At 41.5% G+C, this 20,807-nt stretch overlaps 1 protein-coding gene across 2 annotated transcripts in view; it reads left to right on the forward strand.

The window, feature by feature from the left end:
• PAK5 (p21 (RAC1) activated kinase 5) overlaps positions 1–20,807 on the forward strand; it is a 316,229-nt gene that overhangs the window by 271,541 nt on the left and 23,881 nt on the right. For both annotated transcript variants that reach the window (XM_010355272.2, XM_010355273.2), the window contains 2 exons: positions 14,495–14,986; positions 17,848–17,981. In XM_010355272.2, coding sequence (XP_010353574.1) covers positions 14,495–14,986; positions 17,848–17,981 — 626 coding nt within the window. The remainder of the gene's footprint in view (positions 1–14,494; positions 14,987–17,847; positions 17,982–20,807) is intronic.

The raw sequence follows: 20,807 nt of genomic DNA on the forward strand, positions 1-20,807 counted from the left end.
TTTTAAGGGAAAATTAATATGAAAACCCACCCTGTCTCCACTTGTGAGGTCCCAGGGCAGAAGGTTTAGGATAAGGCATATATATTCATTAAAATCAAAACCTATCTTTTGGGCCCTCCTACCTGGTTTCTCATTAAAAGGCAAATAAACTTATTTATTTGAAAGATATTCTGATATATGAGTAATAAACATGATGTGATTGTATTTTGCTAAGTTTCCTGTTAAGGAGTGGATCAGTCATATAAAATCATAGAGCATTAGATCGAGTCATACAGTAGTTCCTACATCCTGGCAAAGTTTGCATGGACCTGCCAGAAAGGAAAGAAACTCAGGATGAGATGGTAATTTTTAAATAAAGCTAATTTTATTCAACTCAGGGGGTGGTCCTTCATATTAAGAGTATGTACTTTTTACTATATTTGATTTGAAATATTGGTTTCTGTATGAAATTTGGGGGTGACAGATGGTTGCTGGACCGCTGGACCATTTTTGTCTCCTTTTTACTTTGTTTTGTTGTAATTCCTCTTTTAATTTTTGTTTAAATGTTAGCAGATCCAAGTGTGCTTTGAAATTTGACTGGTCCATGATATCCTAAAGTTTGGAAATCACTGCCAGAGAAGTCACTGAAACTAAATCACAGACAAAGGTCTATGGGTCCAAAGGTCTAAAGTCTTGGAAACTTCCTTTGAGAATGTGCAAGTGATTTATTCTTCCCTGTCATTTAGAAATGTTTTTGCTACCTTACCTGTCCAGCAAAAGTGAACAGGCAGCATTGAGTGTGGATTGTGGATTACATAGAGGTCTTGAAGCAGGTGAGAGGGACATGCCTTCTCACAGGGCAGTCATGTACCTTATTTATACCAAACTCTTGACAGGTTGGTGAGCAGCACAGAAAACTCTGCAAGCCAAGCCTGCCCGCTTTCACCTGCTTTATTGATTACAGATAGTCGATATATTTCCTTTGCTTCTTATTTCTCATTAACCTCATCCAAGATGTTGAGGAGAAGTCATTTAAGTGTATTGTTGGAGTTACTTCAGCCATTCTTTAGAAGAAACAAAAAAGCTGCCACCTTAGTTCCCAAGATATAAAACTAAAAACAAATTTTGATAAATAAAGGCCTGAGATATGTTCCTCCAGTTAAAATTCACATAGTGACGGTGTTTTTTTTATCTTGTAGTGTTAATGTACTTGAACACCCACACTCAGGGTATCATGACTGCTTTCTCCTCCTGTGTTCTTGCCAGGGTGATTGTTGGAAAGAGGTCTAATTAACCACAAGCAAAATCTACTTGAAGTCATACACATGCCTCATGATACATGAGAGTTTATTCCATTTCTTGTGCATATCACTTGTGCATTTCTGTGAGTGATATGGAATAAATAAGTTAACATGTTCGATAGCTGAATTGAGTTACATCCTCAGGCTTTGAACATCGGTGGTTATTTTTTATCTAAGATTTTGTGTGTGTGTGGCTTACTTGCATGTTAAGCTTACTTGCTTACTTGTGTGTTAGGGAGTTGTTTGGGGTCATAGTCACAGAGAAAACATTGCCCAGATGATGCTGCTTTTCGGCCCTGGAGGCTTATTTGGCTCCTCCTTGATGTTGGAAATGAATATTGGGTGGGCTACACATGTCCATAGTCCAAATAGTTTTAGAGGTCAAGAGTTTTAGAACTCTTAATTTGGAGTTTCAGTCTTCTCTCTTTTTAAATTTTTTTTTTTTTTTTTTTTTTTTTTTAAGGATGTACTGGTATCCCTGAGTCCACATTTTCACATAGCATGGGCTTTTGAGATTTAATGTCACCACAGCAATCCCTGTGCACTCATTTCCTAGAAGGGGAAACTGAGGCCCAGAGAGCCACATGACACACTTACAGTTTCACAGTTAGTTGTTTGCAAAACAAGGACAATAACTCAAGCCTGGTGTTTCTCTCTGCTCAATATTTTCCTATTATTTGGATATATGTTATTTCAGGGATTCAACTGCATTTGCCAAGAAAATCTGTGAGAAGTCCCAGTGGCCACCAGAACTTTAAGTGATAGAAGAAGGAGGGTGGGAGGGGTGATTCACTTTAATTCCCTGCAGGTTTCCTCTATCCTGCAGACTTCCAAGTATAAGACAAGGCAGACCTGCCCTGAAATCTGGCTCTGCCAGCCCAGAAACAATGCAAACTATTGCGGCTCACCAAAACAACAACAACAACAACAACAACAAACGGCATATTCACTCATGGGAACTTCTACCAAGGGTGTTCAGCCCTTATAATCAGAAATACAAAGAAGCAAGCTGCTGCTCCATGTTTCACAGGAAACTCATGAGAGACTCGTGAGCAGGTTTTGTGTTTTGTGGGAGGACAAGAGGTGGGAAGCAGGTTAGTAATTAAAACGTTTACTTGATTAAAAATATAACATTTCTCTAAAAAGACCAAGGTCCCTGTGTCTTTAGAACTGTACTCTTAGAAAGTACCAATCACATTTGGATTTCCAGCTGAGGGAAGAAATAGCGGTCACAACTCAGATGAGTCGGCCTTGCATTGCAGAGACTCCTAGAGGAGGCTGGGTCATGTTCTCACCTCCAAAAATAAAAGGAAGCACAAAACTTGTGTAGGTCTCCAGATGAAGCAGAAATGAGGAGGGTCGTGTGTATGTGTGTGTGCGCGCACGCATGTGTGTGTGTTTGACTCACAGTTTTACATTTTGTCCTGAAGAAAAAAAAAAAAGATTAATGTTAACCCACAGGGGGAAAAAAAAAACTCCTTCAATGTTATCTACCTACTTAATTTTCCTGCTAGCATGACAGGAATCAAGAATGTTATGAGTCTGTTGATGTTGGCCTCCTCTCACTACATTTAAGTGTATTTTGCTGGAACTAAGCAGATGAAACCCTGGGGTTGAGAGGGTGGGAAACAAAGCCAAACAAAAACCATATAGCACCATACCCACCATAAAAATACAAACTGCCAGAAGTGGAGAGAGAATGCTTTCCACCCTCACCTGCAGACAAATCTGCCTTCCAGGGAAGGAAGCTAGCTGGAGAAATTGTCACCATGTATTTGACTTTGCTCATTCCTGTGCTCTCCAGGGACCAGGCAGCCACCTACTTGTGTCTTTGTATTGGCCCAGCACATCCGTTCCTTGTGGCAGCCACTGAGAAGCCCCCAGCATAAAAATCCCACCAGTTCATTAAGCATTTGCTGTGTACCAGATACATGCCATGTTTTTTTGAGCCTCACAGATCTGTAAGGCAAGAATTCTTGATCCCTTTATACAGATGAGGAAACGGGTTTTGAGAGGCTCAGTGTGCTCACAGCAGAGCTGGGATTCAACTCTTTGGGCTTAAGCCTTTCACCAGACATTGCATGCATTTCCAGTAGCATAGGGGCAGCTTCTGAGGGTGCAAAGCCTGCAACCTGCCTGATTATAAGCTCCTTTTAATACCTGAAACAATGAAGTTGCATTAGCAGTTAATTAGCAATTAATTTCACAATTAGGTTGCATCATCCCCTTTCTCTCTGTGGTAGGGTCCACCACCTTGACACTATGAACATTTTGGACCTAGTAATTCTTCATTGAGGGAGGCTGTCCTGTGCATGATAGGATGTTTAGCAACATCTATGGCCTCTCCCCACTATATGCCCATAGCATCCCTCCCTCACTCATAACAACCAAAATATACCTAGATACTGCCAAATGTCCTGCAGGCAGAGGAGGGCAAACTTGGCCCAGTTAAGGACAACTGTTCAATAGCTATCATTTATCAAGCATGTTTTGGCAGTTAAGGGTATAGGTTTTGGAGATGAACTGCCTGGGTTTGAGTCTTGACATTGCCACTTACTAACTGGGTGAACAAGTTGCTTAACTGTGCCTCCACTTCTTTATCTACAAAATAAGGATAAAGATGGCCCATGTCTCATTATACAGTATGAGGGCTAAGTAAGTTAATAAATTACAGCATCTTAATTACTAATATGAGTAGGCTACACATCAGTCTACCTGTGGAGCATGTAGATGAATGGTGGCAGTGATGTGAGGGTTACTGTGTTCCAAGCACTGTGCTAAGCATTTTGCAAACATGACCCAACTTAGTCTTTGCAATTCCAGAAGAATTCAGGATCACCTCTGCTCTACAGCTGAGGAAGTTGAGACTCCAAATCTTTATGGACTTCCCCAAGTTTATAAAGGCAAATAACTGAATATAACTGAATCAGGACTCCAAACGAGGTCCCACTGGCTCCAAAGTCTATGTGTTCCAGAATATTCTCATTTCCACAGAAGAAAATCCAGGGGCAGAAAGGTGGACATGAAGTCTCCCGGTCCAGACACAAATCCTACAGGCAGCCTCACCTTGCTGGTGAAGAATAGGTGGTGACTGACAGGTGGATTTGCAGTGCCCATGGAGTGCTGTTTATTCTTCCTGTTCTTGGCAGGATGGAATCCTTGAGAAGTTCCTTAATGTCACCCAGAGTGTAAACTGTGGGTAAAAGCTGGAACTATGGGCTGTAAAGGAAGCATTAGATGTAGAAATCCTTAAGGGACTCCCATGCATTTATTGAACCTTAAGTGGTAGCCTTGTTTGATTTTTTAGAAGATAATCCAGATTTTCTCACCCATTACAGAAAAATGCAAGTTCTATAATCAGATTCCCTGGATTCAAGCCCTTACTAGCTGTATGATCTTCTCTGTGCGTCAGTTCTATCATCTGTAAAGTGTTTCAGTACCTACTTCGAACTTGTCCTGAGGATTAAGATTAATAAGCCTAAAGGAGTTAGCACATGGCAAGCACTCAGTGTTAACCATTAGTCTCAGGAATATTCTGGTTAGAAGACACATCACCCTATCAGCTGACACCAGCCATAGGAACGTTCTCTCTGTGCTATCTTTTACATATTTTTAAAATATGGGAACAAATTCTGTCACTCTGTGCAGCCTATAAGTACAACTGTTCTCACTTTAGAAATGTGAGTCTCAGAAGGCCAGAGTTGCAGAGTCACTGTGTGACTTGCTCACCGCCATGCGAAGCTTCAGCGACTGAGCTGGCCTGAGGACCCCAGTGCCACCCCAGTGACTACTCTACTCTCTAGAATGGAAATAAAATTCTCAGACTTGCATGGAAGCCAGATGCTAAACAAGCAAGAACTGACATAGCTATACATATCCAACCAACCCCTCCACTTCACCCCTGCCATCTCTATAAGGCAGGAAAAGTGACCACAGCTGCAGCCTAGGATGTCCCAAACAGATGGCGTAGTAAGAAGTTCTGAGTGAAGAATGAGGGATGTGCTAGGTGCAGTGGCTTACACCTGTAATCCCATTACTTTGGAAGGCCAACATGGGAGGATCGCTTGAGGCCAGGAGTTCAAGACCAGCCTAGGCAACATAGTGAGATCTGGTCTCTACAAATAAAATTTAAAAATTAGCTGGGCACGGTGGCACACATCTGTAGCCCTAGCTACTGGGGAGGCCAAGGAAATCCTTTGAGCCCAGGAGTTCAAGGTTGCAGTGAGTTATCATTACACTAGTACACTCCAGCCTAGGCAACAGAGTGAGACCCTGTCTAAAAAAACAAAACAAAACAACAGCAAAAAAGGGTGGGAAGAAAAGGATGCTGTGATTTCCCAGCACTTCCTTCTGGGGTCAACAATACAATGTATTTTCACTGCTTAGCTATCACTTTGCTTTTCCTGGAAGGAAAAAGCACTTGAACCAGTGGGCCTCGTCTTCCCGCATCAATAATTTAATGATTCACTGTTCTTTGTGGTACTTGCTATGCCCAGATTCAACCACAGCTCCAACAACAAAACAGCAACTTCTTTTCTCCTGAGGATCCCTGCAGAACTCCGTTCAGAGATCCATTCGGGGCTTGATGGGTTGTGGAATGACAGTGCTAGTGAAAACTGATGGGCTCCACCAAAAATCTGAGGGGGAAAGAGAGAAGAACTTGATCCCTTAATATAACAATGGATATATTTAGATTTATTTTCTTTACCTATAGGGTGTTCATTAAGGCTCATAAAACATCCAAGGACTGACTGAGTGCGCTATCTCTAACATCTGTCCCTTCTGATGGAGACTTTAGGTGTCCTTTGCATATGAATGGACACTTCTTCCCATAAATGCTCTTGTGACTCAAAGTAAATTGTATTTCGGACGTTATGAATGGGTTTTCCCATTACCAAATTAAAAACAAAATGAATTTAACCTGGCATTGTCCGTCCCTACCTCTCTCGGAGGCCCTGACATATTTGAACAATATTCTGAGGCCGCAAACCAATCCCCAAAGACGAAAAGTCCCTCCACATCACTGCAGGCGATGACGGATCGCAGGCCAGAGCAATCTGGTCTGTCTCACTGCTCTTGAATAGAAGATGCATTCTTTGAGTTTGAAGCAGCAACTGTGGGGGGTTAATTGGATACACCAATTCAGAGGTGGAGGAAGAGCCTGGAATACCCGTATGCCTGAGCCTGCACATCTCAGATTTATTCAATGCTTCATATAGCTAGGCTGGCTTGTTTGTAGGGTCATGACTTGTCCAACTCTCAGTGTGCATTTGCAGGGCACAACCAGAGAGACAGATGAGTCACAGGGTTTAATGAATCCCATTCCCCTAATTGCCAGTCTCTATCGTGTCCCTACAGAGAATGTGAGTTAATGATTCTCTCCAGACTTCTTACAAACAGTCGTTTTCCCTTCCCAAAGCCAAGCCTGGTCCTGTTAAATTTTCCTTTGAGTCAAGTCAGGACAATTTAAGATGTCCTTTCCATGCTCAGATAATAGAGGACTGTGATTCACTTTTATCTTGCATTTGATTTATGGAGAGCAAGCAGCACCCAGCCTGGCGTTTTCATTTTTGAGATGAGCAGTCTTTGTTTTATTGTGCTCCGAAAAGGTGTATTGGAGCATCACATTCAGGCGCTGGAACCAGCTGCCTCCCACTCCCTGTAACTCACCATCTTTCATGCAACATTCCTAGGTCCTCATTCTGTGGGAGCAGACCCACACCGTGGCCATGCCCACACACCCCAGTTGAGCACACTCCAGAGATGGCCCCCCTGCCCTCAGAACAGAAGGCCACAGTGACAAATAGATGCTGCTGCAGGATTTTTTTTTCCTTCTCTTCTTTCTCCCACCCTTCCCTCACCAAGCTATTTTCTCCCCCCCCGCAGCCTTGGCATAAAATGGTCAAATTATGTTCTACTGCAGAATTCAATTTCACAGTTCAGTTAGGTCCTTGATTACACTGCCAAATTCAGATTAATGTGCATTTAACTAACATGGATCAGGGGAATTCTGGCTGACAGCCAGCTGTAATCGGAGCAATTGATAGCTGTGTGGAGTTTTATGCCCCGTCCACCCCAGCGTACCTCTGGTGAAATTGATTGATTAAACGAATTCATCGCTATAATTATTTATAATTTTGATACATCACAAGCCTGTGTCTGACCCTCTCTTTAGAGATGTTGAGCTCATTGTAGAAAGGTAGTCTGGCTGAGTTGTTAACTGGGGATTATTTATTCCCTTATATAATACAATCTCTCTTTTTTGCTCTTTTTTTTTTTTTTTTTGATCATGTTTGTATAGAGACATGACAAAGCACAGTTTTTAAAGAATTAATTTATATGGTATACAAAAATGTATCCGGAAGCTAAAAAACAAGTGTATGTTATTAGCCATTTCAAAAAAAAAAAAGAGGAAATCACAATCACAACTCCTTGTTCATTTTGTCAGTATTTCTAAAGATTCCTGTAGAGAGAATTCCTTGTTAAAATGTATCCAATTTTCAATGACAATTAATGACCTGGTAACCCTGCAGCTAAGCAGTTTAGCAGCCTGGGTGATAATTTGCAAGACGATTGATCTGGCCTTCTCTCATTACATCAGGCCATATGGAAATCCCCCTGAAAACTTTCCAGACCATGGTCTCCTTTGTAAGAAGTTAGTCGTTCACAAAATCACAGCACTGTTCTCTTTGGAGGGATGGGAAGAATGCCTTTGTTGTTTTTTCTCTTACATTGCAGTTTCCCACCCTTGCTCTGCACCCCGTGCCCTTGCTGTAAGGTCTGCAAGGGTAAACTATGTACATAAATCTTTTGGAAATGGTTTGGATCATGGGTGATGAGAGATACATTGGATTTACTTATTAAATGTCGTTCCTTTCACTGGTCCAATTCCACTGCATTGTGGTTTCACTAAATAATCAGATCCCAAATCCCTTTCACAATACCAAAGACAGGTCTGCTTATATGGACTTCAAGCCTACTCATTTTTTTTTCTAGAATGTGTTTGTAAATCAGGTCATAGAAAAGATTGCACAGTTTAAGCTGGACTGCTTTGGACATCTTTCTCACATACATGAACATGTGTGTGTAAAACAGTGGGAATAACAAATTCATCATTTATGTTTTCCGTCTTCCAAATATAGGCTATCATGAGAAAGACAACTTAGAACAGGACACTTAAATGATTATGAAAGTCCAAGAGCAATGTGAGAGGGCAAGGAGGTCTCATCACAGAAGAAAGTTTGCACTTTCTTCCTTGAAAGAACTTAACAAAAGAAAGCCTGAGTGGTTTTGGAACAATGCAGATTTCCGCTTTGACCAAAACAAAAAGGAAAATGATGAATGATGTACGTAGATAATCAACTCGTTTTGCTGTGATGACTACTTTTTTTTTTTTTTTTTTTTTTTGAGCTCATTTCTCTAAGCCAAAACTGTTCAAAACAAACAAGCCAAAAACAAAAAGAACAAAACAAAACCCTTAATTTGTCTTTCTTCCCCTCTCCTAGACATTACCATCCATCATGTTCTGGTCCAATTCTTGCATTTTGCCCCAGGCTGCCCAGACATCTGGGCCCCCAGTGAAACACCCTGACCAGGCTTTATCTCTGTGGTTGTCTTTATCCCCTGCTCTGCCTGCCTCTGTTAAGACCACATCCTCCCACCCCCATCATTGACGCCTGTCTCTGTGAATTTATCAAGGACCCAAGTACTGAAGCAATTCTGTCTGGATTTGAACCCCAGTTCTCCCTTCTTTGTAGCTTTGAGACTTTTGCATGACCTACTTAAACCCACTGTGCCTCAGTCTTCTTATCTGTAAAATGGAGGAATTACAGAGCTTATTTAATTGTCCAACTTGAGGTTTACATGCAAGAATATACATAGTGTGCTTAGAACAGTCCCTGGCATGTAGAAAGCACTCGACAAATATCAAGCATCATTATTCTTATTAATATTTGTTACTACTGCAAGGATATACTTCTAACAGAGCAGTTGCTTGACAGAAGAGGCCCCACGATGGCTCCTAGGAGAACCCCTGTGCATTTTAGTGAGGAGAGAATGCCCAGCCTTGATTATACAGACCAGGGAGGTGACAGCGAAGGTTGGAAATGCCAAGGCAGGCAAGGGAGCCGGCTTGTGGGCCGCTCTGCTGGGCGCCCTCCCACTGCGAGTGAAAGACTGACCCCGGCAGATGAACTAGGTTATGTCGTCCCCTTGGAAGTGTGGAGCTGTTTGCCCTGGATTGCTTGGGGGCAGTTTTATCTCCTTGTGCCTCCATTTTATCAACCACGAAATGGGATTTAGTTGCCCCCTGCATGATTCCCAGAATAAAAAGAACAAGACCTGTCGAAAGTGTGTGGGCCGGTGATACACACCATCATGGAACCCGCATGTGGGTTAAGATCCAACAGAAGGCAAAGGTTCAGCACCTTGGTGGCCCCAAATGGGGTCACCTATGCATTTCTCCTTCACAGAGTCAGCTCTTTGTCCTCTGAGGGAAGACCACATGTTCCCTCACTCGAAGTGAACAGTTCGTTCTCTGATGAGTACGCCTTGAGTTTTATTCAAAAAATTGTCTCTTGTGATACTGGCTGTTCCTTAACTATTGCTTTTTTAAGAGTCTGCGCCTCTTACCAGCAGCCATGAAAGACAACAATACCTTTTTGTCTCATGGCCTAATTTTGAAGATGGTTAGCTTTCAACAAAGAGCTCTGCATTCCATCTTTGCCTGGAAATTGTCCCCTTGGTGCAGGCAGGCTTCTTCTTTATGCCATACGCCGGCTGTTAAGGGTGGACTCTGATAATGCTGCTGACAGGTGATAAGGAAGAAAAGTGGCCTAAATTAATGCAAAGCGGTGTTTGTGACTCCTGCAGGATGCAACTTGCCCATTTTTAATATATATTCAGAGATCAATTATACATGCTTGTGGGGAATGAATTCTTTCGTTGAAAGTATGGGAACAAGTCCTACAAGGAAGACACAGGGCGATAATGGCATGTGATGGCTCCCAGGACACACTTTCAGAAATAAAAGCCAAAAACCCTGTTTCCCTTCACACCCTGCCTTGCTGACTAGCCTAGACTTGACTAATCTGGAGCTTATTAAAGGAAGAATCCAGTTGTTTAACTTACACTGACACTTCTTTCTCCCCATTCCATCGTACACACACACGCACACACACACACACACACACGTCTTCCTTGTGTAGCACAAATACAGAGGCTTTGAAAATAATCAGCTTGTTTTTGAATATTTTAACTATACATTGTTCAATATATTACAACTAAAGACACCTTGTCTTATTGCTTTGAGTATTAATGTATAGGAATATATATACCACAGGGGCATTGTATGTCTTCGATAAATGCTAGCTAGTTTGATAATATTGCAGTTACTATTTATTTTATTTTGCATTCTCATTACTGTATAAAGTGTCTCATCACTTTATGTAATAATAACACCAAGTAGAACTCATTGGCCAGTCATTGGTAGACTACTTAGATGTGTATTTGATCCTTTAGAGTTCACAGTGACCAAAAGAAGTAATTATTATTAATATTCCATTTTACAGATAAGGAAACTGAGACTCAGAGAGACTGATTTGACTAAAATTATCAAGGTCAGAATTCATCCCTATGCCCCCAAAAGCATGTGTTGTCTCTGCAACCAGGGCAGGAGGGCAACTTAGCAGCTGCCCTGGTTCCTGCTGGTTGATGCCAAGGCTGTCTGAGTGATGAATTCGCCTAGTAAAGTGTAGTGTTTTTGAAGCTGGAAGAGCTGCATTGCTCAATGTTCAGCAGGCCAGGCACTGTCATTGTAGAACCAATGGGCAGTGTGGGGGTACTGAGAACGGTGCTATGGTAGCAATTTTAAAGAGTCCACTGTGTGCAGTTCTTGCTCCATGATGTGATAGAATAAGCATCTTCTTATGCAACGTGATGGGGTTGGAGCTTGAAACACCTGCTTGCCTCTACCATGTCACCAGATCCAATGAGCAACATGCCCCATCCCAGTTCTCAGTGGCATTTGACAGGATTCATTAGCCCTTCCTTCTTGAAATACTTTCCTCTCTTGGCTCCAGGACACCTTGCTTCCTTAGTTTCCTTCCTATAGCACTGGTCACTCCTTCTCTGCTCCTTTCTGCAAGATCCTTCTGCTATTTCTGGTATCTAGAAATTGGGGTTCTCAGACCATCTCTTACACATTCAGCATCATGACTTTTAATATGAACTAAGCACTGATGACTCTCAGATTCATGTCTTTAGTCTTAACTCTTCCCTGGACTTGGGGCATGTCTAAGTCTCCTAAGTGACACCTCCACCTAGATGCCTAATCACTCTCTCAAACTTAACATGGCTAAAAGAATTCTTAATTTTCCCTCATGTATTAGCTATCAATATTGCTGCATAACAAATTATCCCAAAGCTTCATGGCTTAAAACACACTGCCTCATGAAGCAAAAAATAGTGCTGTTCAACTATTTCCCCCTAAACTTTAAATAACAAACATCTACTATTTCACAGTTTCTGTAGGTCACAAATTGAGAGGGCTTAGCTGATTGGTTCTGTCTTGGAATCTCTCATGAGGTTGCAGTCAAGACATCAACCAGGTATACAGTCATCTGAAGGATCCACTGGACCTGGAGGATCCACCTCCAGAATGGCTCACATGACTGTTTGCCAGAAGGCCTCCATTTCTAGCTAGCTCTTAACAGGAGTCCTCAGTTTCTTGCTGCATGGACCTCTCTATTTTATTATGATTATTATTGAGACAGGGTTTCACTCTGTCACCCAGGCTGGAGCACAGTGGTGCAATCATAGCTCACTTGCAGCCTTGAGCTCCTGGGCTCAAGTGATCCTTCAGTTTAGCCTCCCAAAGTTCTGGGATTACAGGCATGAGCCGCTGCACCCAGTCCTTCCAAAGGATTCTTGAGTGTCCTCATGACATGGCAGCTGGTGAAAGCCAAAATAAATGATGTGAGTAAGAGAGCAAAGGAGCTTGCCATCATCTCTGCCTTATTCTTTGATCACTCAGATTGATTCCAATGCAGTGTAGAAGGGGACTACATGGGAATATGAATGTCAGTAGGCACATGTCATTGAGAGCAATTTGGAAGTTGATTACCACACTCCACAAGCCTGTTGCTACCCCTGGATTCCTTATCTCATTAAATAGCCTGTTGCTCAGGCCAAAATTCTGATAGCCATCTTTGATTCCTGTCTTTCAAGATCTCATCCAATCCACCGCAAATCCTCTCAGCTCCACCTTCAAATCTTGCCCGAGATTTCACCGTTTCTCACCCCATCTACAATAACTACCCTAATCTCAGCTCACATTAACTGTGATAAGCTGTTGGCCTCCCTGTTTCCACTCTCGCCACCAAAGTCTCTCCTCCGCAGCCAGAGAGAGTCAGACCGTGTCACTCCTGTCTGCTTAGCAATCCCCAGTGCTTCATACCTCACTCGGAGCAAAAGCCAACATCCTTGCCAAGGTCTTCATGATCTGCCCCTGGCAGCTTCTCCGTCCATCTTCCTTAGCTGACACTCTCCACTATAGCTGAGCCTCTGCTGTTCCTCAAACACTAAGCCTGGGTCTGCCTCAGAATCCTGCATGTGCCACTCCCACTGCCCAAACCACCCCTCTTAGGAGAGTGATCTTGCTTTTTCCCTCACTCAGCCAGGCTTTTGCTCAAACGGAACGCCCTCAGAGAGTCCTTCTGTGACTACCCTATCCAAGATGCATCTCGTTACTTTCAACCCCCTCACTCTGCTTTATTTTTCTTTATATTATTCATTACTCCTGAACCACACACTGTGTATTTATTGGTTTTCTTTATTATTATCTGTTTCCTTCTCTGGAACATAAACCCCAGGAGGGCAGAGATACCATTCATTTTGACTCTTGGTGGACCCTCTCCCTTCACATCTAAAACAGTGCATAGCACATCATGGTTACTCAAATATTAATTTTTGAAATAAATGAATGAATGTGCTGCATGGGAAGAATCAATTCATCTAGAATAGTGTCATCCGAGTAGCCCTTTCTGCAATTAGGAAAATGTTTTATATGTGTACTGTGTGATGTGGTGACTACTGAGTTCTTAAAATGTGACTAGTGTCACTGTGAAACTGAATTTTTAATTTTTAATGGATTTTTGTTTACTTTAAATCAGTACGTGTAGCTTGTAGCTACTATGTTAGAGTAGATCTAGGTCCTTGGGGTGGATGGAAGGGGAGTAGGATAAGTTAATACCATTCCATTTACACCCAGTAGAGTGACAGAGACTTTCTGGGGCACTGCATTAAGAAACAGCCTGAAGTCCAATCAACAAATCTTTTCTGAGTACCTTCTATGTATCCAGCACTGTGTTGCCATCGGGATCTTCCAAAACAGAGTGCATTGATGGATTAGCACTTTCTGCCCTGGGCAAGGCGCATACCACATGACAAGATGTGGTATTTTTATCATCCAGGCCTCAGCCATTCCAAGAGTGGCCAGAGCTCCTTCTTGATTCTTTCCAGGAAGTGACTGCTGGACCTACACATAGTATCGTATACCAGTAATCCCCTCACTGGCTTCCCCACTCTCCTCCACAAAATCCCTTCATCCCACTCTTCCAAGTCAGAGTGGATGTTCTTTGCTGGGGTCTCTTTGGGGTCTAGCCTCATTTTCATTTCACACATACCCCTGCAAAGACTGGTCACTCTCAATTATATTTGTACTCATTTGGTGAGAACATTACACATGTTCACCCTGTGGTTCACACCCTTAGCACAGGGAGCCATGTTTTGCCCTGTACCTACATCTGCTGTGTTATACATATGTTATACACAAATGTCCATACCACCCTCTAGTATTTGAATTCAGAAGCATGGGAAAAGGCCTCCTACCCCGGAAATGCCTCCCCAAAATGCTAGCTGAAAACTAATGTCCTTTAATGAGGCATGAGATTTTTCATTCCTGAACAAGAAAATAGGGCTTAACAAGCAAGCACACCTTGGATAAGATACACGTGAACTAACCTCCTACTGTGGTGCACGTGTACCAGAGAAGGCCCTTCCCTAGGTGTGGCCGGTCCTGTTGGTGCCCCAGCCAGATCCTCTCATCTTGCACTGGTGATCGTCATTCTGCCAGCTGTCGGTCAGCTCACTCACCACCTGGCTGTGGCGTTCAGATCTAGCATGTGAATATTCTCTATTCATGTCTGTCTTCCCAGGTGGATTATGATCGAGCACAGATGGTCCTCAGCCCTCCACTGTCAGGGTCTGACACCTACCCCAGGGGCCCTGCCAAACTACCTCAAAGTCAAAGCAAAGCGGGCTATTCCTCAAGCAGCCACCAGTATCCGTCTGGGTACCACAAAGCCACCTTGTACCACCACCCCTCCCTGCAGAGCAGTTCGCAGTACATCTCCACGGCTTCCTACCTGAGCTCCCTCAGCCTCTCATCCAGCACCTACCCGCCGCCCAGCTGGGGTTCCTCCTCCGACCAGCAGCCCTCCAGGGTGTCCCATGAACAGTTTCGGGCAGCCCTGCAGCTGGTGGTCAGCCCAGGAGACCCCAGGGAATACTTGGACAACTTTATCAAAATTGGGGAAGGCTCAACCGGCATCGTGTGCATCGCCACCGAGAAACACACAGGGAAACAAGTTGCAGTGAAGAAAATGGACCTCCGGAAGCAACAGAGACGGGAACTGCTTTTCAATGAGGTAAAGAGTGTGTTTGGGTCATCCTTTCTCTCCTTTGTAACATTTGTTTCCCATTTCAAAAGTTACACACGTGCATTTTAGGACATTAGAAAAGCACTGAAAATATAAAGACAAAATTAGCGTCCCCTGTAATATTTCCTTCTGGTCCTTTTTCTGTGCGCATGTATGGCTGTTACCTCTATAAAGTACTTCATGTGTGTCAGCCACTGTACTAAGCGTTAATCTAGTTTGATCCTCACAACAACTCTGTGAGACAGAAAGATGTTATCACCATTTTAACAAGGAAACCTGGACTCAGATAGGTGAAGAGACCGGCCCAGGGTCAAGCAGGTTGACTGCAGAACTAGGACCTGAATCTCTGTCTAGCGGACTCTAAATCTTATGCTACACTGTATCTGTGTGGATTTGTATATATTTTACACTAGTATGATATCATAATATACCCTCCATAAACAATTTTTAAAACAGTAGACCAGGGTCAGTTTGCCAATGAACTATTACTCTTTAGGAACTTTAAAATATTTTTCCTAACTATAAAAATAATGAATTCTTCCTGTAGAATATTTGGAAAGTAAAGAAAATGTCCCACAAACATCCCAGTCAAGTAATAGCCTACATTAATATTTCAGTGTTTCCTTTCTATATTTTTCTATTTACAAATTTCTTTTGTTTGAGATAATTCTCCATATATGTAGTTTCATAACTTTCCAAATTTCAATTAATATTAACATGAATACTAATAAAATTAATATCAAATAAAATATATTGAGCTGTATTACTTATATTTATTACTGTAAAATAAATTTAATGACCATTGTAATGGCCTTATAATCTTCTATCATAGACATGTATCAAATATATTAAACCAGTCACTGATTTAATAAATTTGAGGTAACTTTATATGTATGTGGTTTTGTGACTTTCTAAATTTCACCTAATGTTAACATTAATACTAATAAAATTAATATTAAATAACATATATTGGCATACATTACTTATTTTTATTAATGTAAAATAAAATATATTAACCTATTCTATTAGCTACATGTCAAAACACACTTTTAATAATCTTCTATCATATACATGTATCATATTTAAAACCAGTCTCTGATTTATACTGTTTCCAATTTGTCACTTTTATTATTTTGCAGTGAGTGTTGTTACACATAAGTCTTTGGCTTCATATCTGATAATTTCTTAGAGTCCTAGAAATAGGATGAACAGATCAAATGATCTGTAAATGTTTTTAGAGAAATGATATACAGTGTTAATTTCCAGAAAGTTTGTACCAATCTAGACCCTCACTAATAGTACTGTTTCACCTTCACTAGCATTGTTGATACTGTCATGTTATCTCTGTTGATCTGCTAGACGTGAATAAACCTTACTGTTTTCATTAGCACTTTTATTACTAGTGTAGCTGAATTTAATTTTATGCGGCTATAGGCCATCTTTCTTTCTTCACTGAATCATATGTTCTGTGTACAGTTTTCAATTAGGGTGCTAGCATTTGTTTTCTTGATGTGTAAGAGCTACTGATATGTTAAGGAATTAACTCTTCTCTGTATATTTGTTGTACTTTAACGTTTACCTTCCACTTTCTCATTTATCTTTTAAACTTATCACTTAAGAGCTCTAAAATAGGTGGGGAAACATGAGTAATTATGTTAGAAAACACATAAAGTATTTTGGAGTAATATTCTTTCAGTAATTTTATGAGAGCACTGAGGGGAAAGTTTTTGTGGATGAAAGATCTAAGTCCTAAAGATATCAAGTCAGGATATCAGTGTTAGATGTCAGTCTCCAGGAAAGCATGTACAATCCACATCTTCTAACTCCCAGAACAATCTGTGGCTGCTTGACCTCTTCGTCTTTCTGTTGTAAGCACTCCCATTCTCTGAGAAGTAAGAAGGTGTTTGGTCTATAAACAGGCACTGTACAAATGCACTCAGCTGCAGTTTCGAACTCTGTTTTTCATGGAGGCTCATGTGAAGCCCCCAGTGGCCTCCACACATCTCCAGTTCCCATAGGTGCTTATTTCTTACACATGCTCCAAATCTCACAGAGAGTTCCAGGTGACTGGGCTCCAGCATCTTCCCAGTCCACCATTCCTGATTTCTGGAATTTATTTTCCAAACCATAATGCCAGAACACACAGAGCAATATGATGTAGATGAACAATTCTGTAATTTATTATTTAACACTAACTCTGAAAACTCGAGTGGAAACAGCCACAGGGCAGCAATTTCTGGAAGCTCTCTCCAGCAAGCAGTCTCCTTAGCCTTTTTAATATCTATGCCGTATTTATTTTTATCTTCAATATATATTCTTTGAATTCAGCCCAAATACCTCTCAGGTTCAACCCGTATCTTATTCTAAGGAGAAATTAAGTTGGTCTTGTGTGGCTCCAGTTCTAATAGATAGTTTACTTCATTCACCTGTGGGACTTGATCCCTCAATTACTACAACTTGGTGACCCTTTGCTAGGATAACCAGCAGAGGACTATGAACAGTGCATTCTAAAGGAGATCCTTAGGGATGGCTGATCATATCCCCACAGACGGTCAACCAAACTCCCTCTTGTGAATGCAAATCGTCCTTTAGTTCTACTTGTTTTCATTTCTCTCTCTGTGTCTCTCCAATGTCAGGGTGACCTGCCATTTTCTCTCAAATTTGCTACCTTGATTCCTTTTATTTCTACAAGTTACCCTTGATGCTTTTTGTCTATAATAGATTTCTGAATAAACTTCCCCACAGTCAGTACCTCTCAATCAGTTTACTTACAGTTGTAGGTGTGGCCACAAGAGAACTAAAAGCAACTTCATCTTCACAAGTCAAAAATATCTTTCCCATTCCCCCAGGTCGTGATCATGCGGGATTACCACCATGACAATGTGGTTGACATGTACAATAGCTACCTTGTTGGCGATGAGCTCTGGGTGGTTATGGAGTTTCTAGAAGGTGGTGCCTTGACAGACATTGTGACTCACACCAGGTAAGCTTCTTTATTATCCAGATAATTTGAGGTGCTTCTTTTTTTTTTTTTTTTTTTTTTTTGAGACGGAGTCTCGCTCATGTCGCCCAGGCTGGAGTGCAGTGGCGCGATCTCGGCTCACTGCAAGCTCCGCCTCCCGGGTTCCCGCCATTCTCCCGCCTCAGCCTCCTGAGTAGCTGGGACTACAGGCGCCCGCCACCGCGCCCGGCTAGTTTTTTGTATTTTTAGTAGAGACGGGGTTTCACCGTGTTAGCCAGGATGGTCTCGATCTCCTGACCTCGTGATCCACCCGCCTCGGCCTCCCAAAGTGCTGGGATTACAGGCTTGAGCCACCGCGCCCGGCCAATTTGAGGTGCTTCTTATTCTTCTCCAGGATAAAGCCTCATTGACTACGAACTCTTCATAAATTGTGGGCACTTTGGAGTCAGGGAATATGACTACCCTTTCCCCCACATTCCCTAGAGGGCCCATTATGCTATCAGGCATGTATAGTTCATTCATTCAGTTAACGTTCTCCCTGCCTTCAGAAGGGCATTAATACCCATTGATTTAAAATAACCAACCTGCTAAGAATGAAGCTTCAGTGACAAATAATAGAATTTCCTGTCGCTATATAGATTTAAAGCTGAATTTCATTCTTCCGAGTTACCCTACCATTGCTGCGTGCTAAGACCACCAAGGATACCAGGGGAAAGAAGGGACAGGGAGAGGATCACTTGAAGTTTTGTATCAAAATAATGAATCGACATGGCACACAGAAATTCTTCAATTCTGTTTTAAAATATTCTTGCAAGTAACAATGGTTAATTACCAGCCTATTGCTTCAGCACCTCCCCAATGTGCCAGTTCCAGCCATTTCATTAAGTATATATTGAGCACCTGTTATGTGTCAGGCTCTTTTGTAAGTGCTAGAGATGCAGAAGATACAAATGTATATGCCTCAGATATATCCCCTCAGGGACATCACTGATGAGAAATACATTATAATACCTATATTGATGTATTTTGATGTATATTGATCTATATTAATGTATATTGACCTCTATTGATGTATATTGATGAGAAATACATATATATGTATATATATGCATATATATACACACACATATATACACACACACATATGTATATATATGCATACATATATATGTATGTGTATATATGTATATATACACATATATATGTGTGTGTATATACATATATATGTGTGTGTGTATATATATCTCTCTTCCTAATTCTGCACAGGTATTACAATGTATTTCTCATATATATATATGTATATATATGTGTGTGTGTGTATATATTTATATATATATAGCGTAGAAGGATACCTAAATGTTTCTATCAGAAAGAGTCAAGAAATATTCCTATTTAATATAAGGTGACCTCTGAGATGGATTTTGAGAGACGAATACGAGTTTACTAAGAAGGCAAGTAGGAGGAAAAGGGCATTGAAGACAGAGGAAAGAATATGTGCTAGGACAGTGCCTCTTCAATTTTGGTGTCCACATAAATCACTGTGGATCTTATCAAAAGGCATATCCTGACTCAATAGAGAGGGGTGTAAGACTCTGCATTTATGGCAAACTTCCAGGCAATGGCAATGCTGCTGGTTCATGGACCATACTTGGAGAAGCAAGGTTCTGTGGAATAGACATACAAAATAGCATGTTACATTTGGGAAAGTTTAACTTTGGTTTTGATGGTAAATAAAATGCCGAAAGGTTAAGAAAGGGTTGTCATGAGGAAGAGGTATTGAGTGTTGGCTGCTGTTACTGAAATGGCGCCTGAATCAAAAGTGGATCCAGGTATATAATAGGTGGAAAGCAAGATAACAAGAAAGTACCGGGAAACTCTGTGAGGGATAGAACATGCTGCTTTTTCTCCACTAAAATGAGATGTTTCGTGACTCTACAGTTCTCAGTCTGGAGTAGGCCGTCTCAAAATAAAGTGTTGTGAGTGAAGACACTGAACATTTATCACCAACAATTCAGCTGGCAGACTCTTGTTGGTGTAGCAATAAGACATGCCCAACAAAAAAACACGTTAAGATCATCTTAATTGGGAGAAACAAATATACTGGAAAGATCTAAGCCTAAGGCAAATCTGATTCGCATATAAAGCAAAAAATAAAAATATGTTCAGGGGAGAAGCTTATTTCTTGCCTTCCGGAGCTTCATATAGCCACTCAGGTGTCCAGCTCTACCTTTGTCAAGGTTCCTTTCCATTCTTATTTTGTATCGGTGGAAACCACTCAAGAGAGTATGTCTTTTCTCATCCAGGATTGTCAACTAATTTCCCTTTTAAAGACCCACTAACTCCAGAGACAAAAAATTAATTGTGTGTCAAGGAACACCAAGAATATTTGGTATTTGAAACCCTTTTTTTTTTTTTTTTTTTTTTTTTTTTTTTTTTTGAGAGGGAGTCTTGCTCTGTCGCCCAGGCTGGAGTGCAGTGGCCGGATCTCAGCTCACTGCAAGCTCCGCCTCCCAGGTTCACGCCATTCTCCTGCCTCAGCCTCCCGAGTAGCTGGGACTACAGGCGCCTGCCACCATGCCCAGCTAATTTTTTGTATTTTTAGTAGAGACGGGTTTCACTGTGTTAGCCAGGATGGTCTCGATTTCCTGACCTCGTGATCCACCCGCCTCAGCCTTCCAAAGTGCTGGGATTACAGGCATAAACCTCTGCGCCTGGCAGGTATTTGAAATCTTAAACTGATAATTCAGAGAGTTTCTCATAGTAGATACTGAATAACTGATTTAATGAATGATTTATTGATGGGTTGATAAAACATGTAACCCCTTGCAACTCCAAGTGCTGTCTGAG

This window comes from Rhinopithecus roxellana, chromosome 13 (assembly GCF_007565055.1).
Source record: "Rhinopithecus roxellana isolate Shanxi Qingling chromosome 13, ASM756505v1, whole genome shotgun sequence".
In the NCBI taxonomy this organism is placed as follows: domain Eukaryota; kingdom Metazoa; phylum Chordata; class Mammalia; order Primates; family Cercopithecidae; genus Rhinopithecus; species Rhinopithecus roxellana.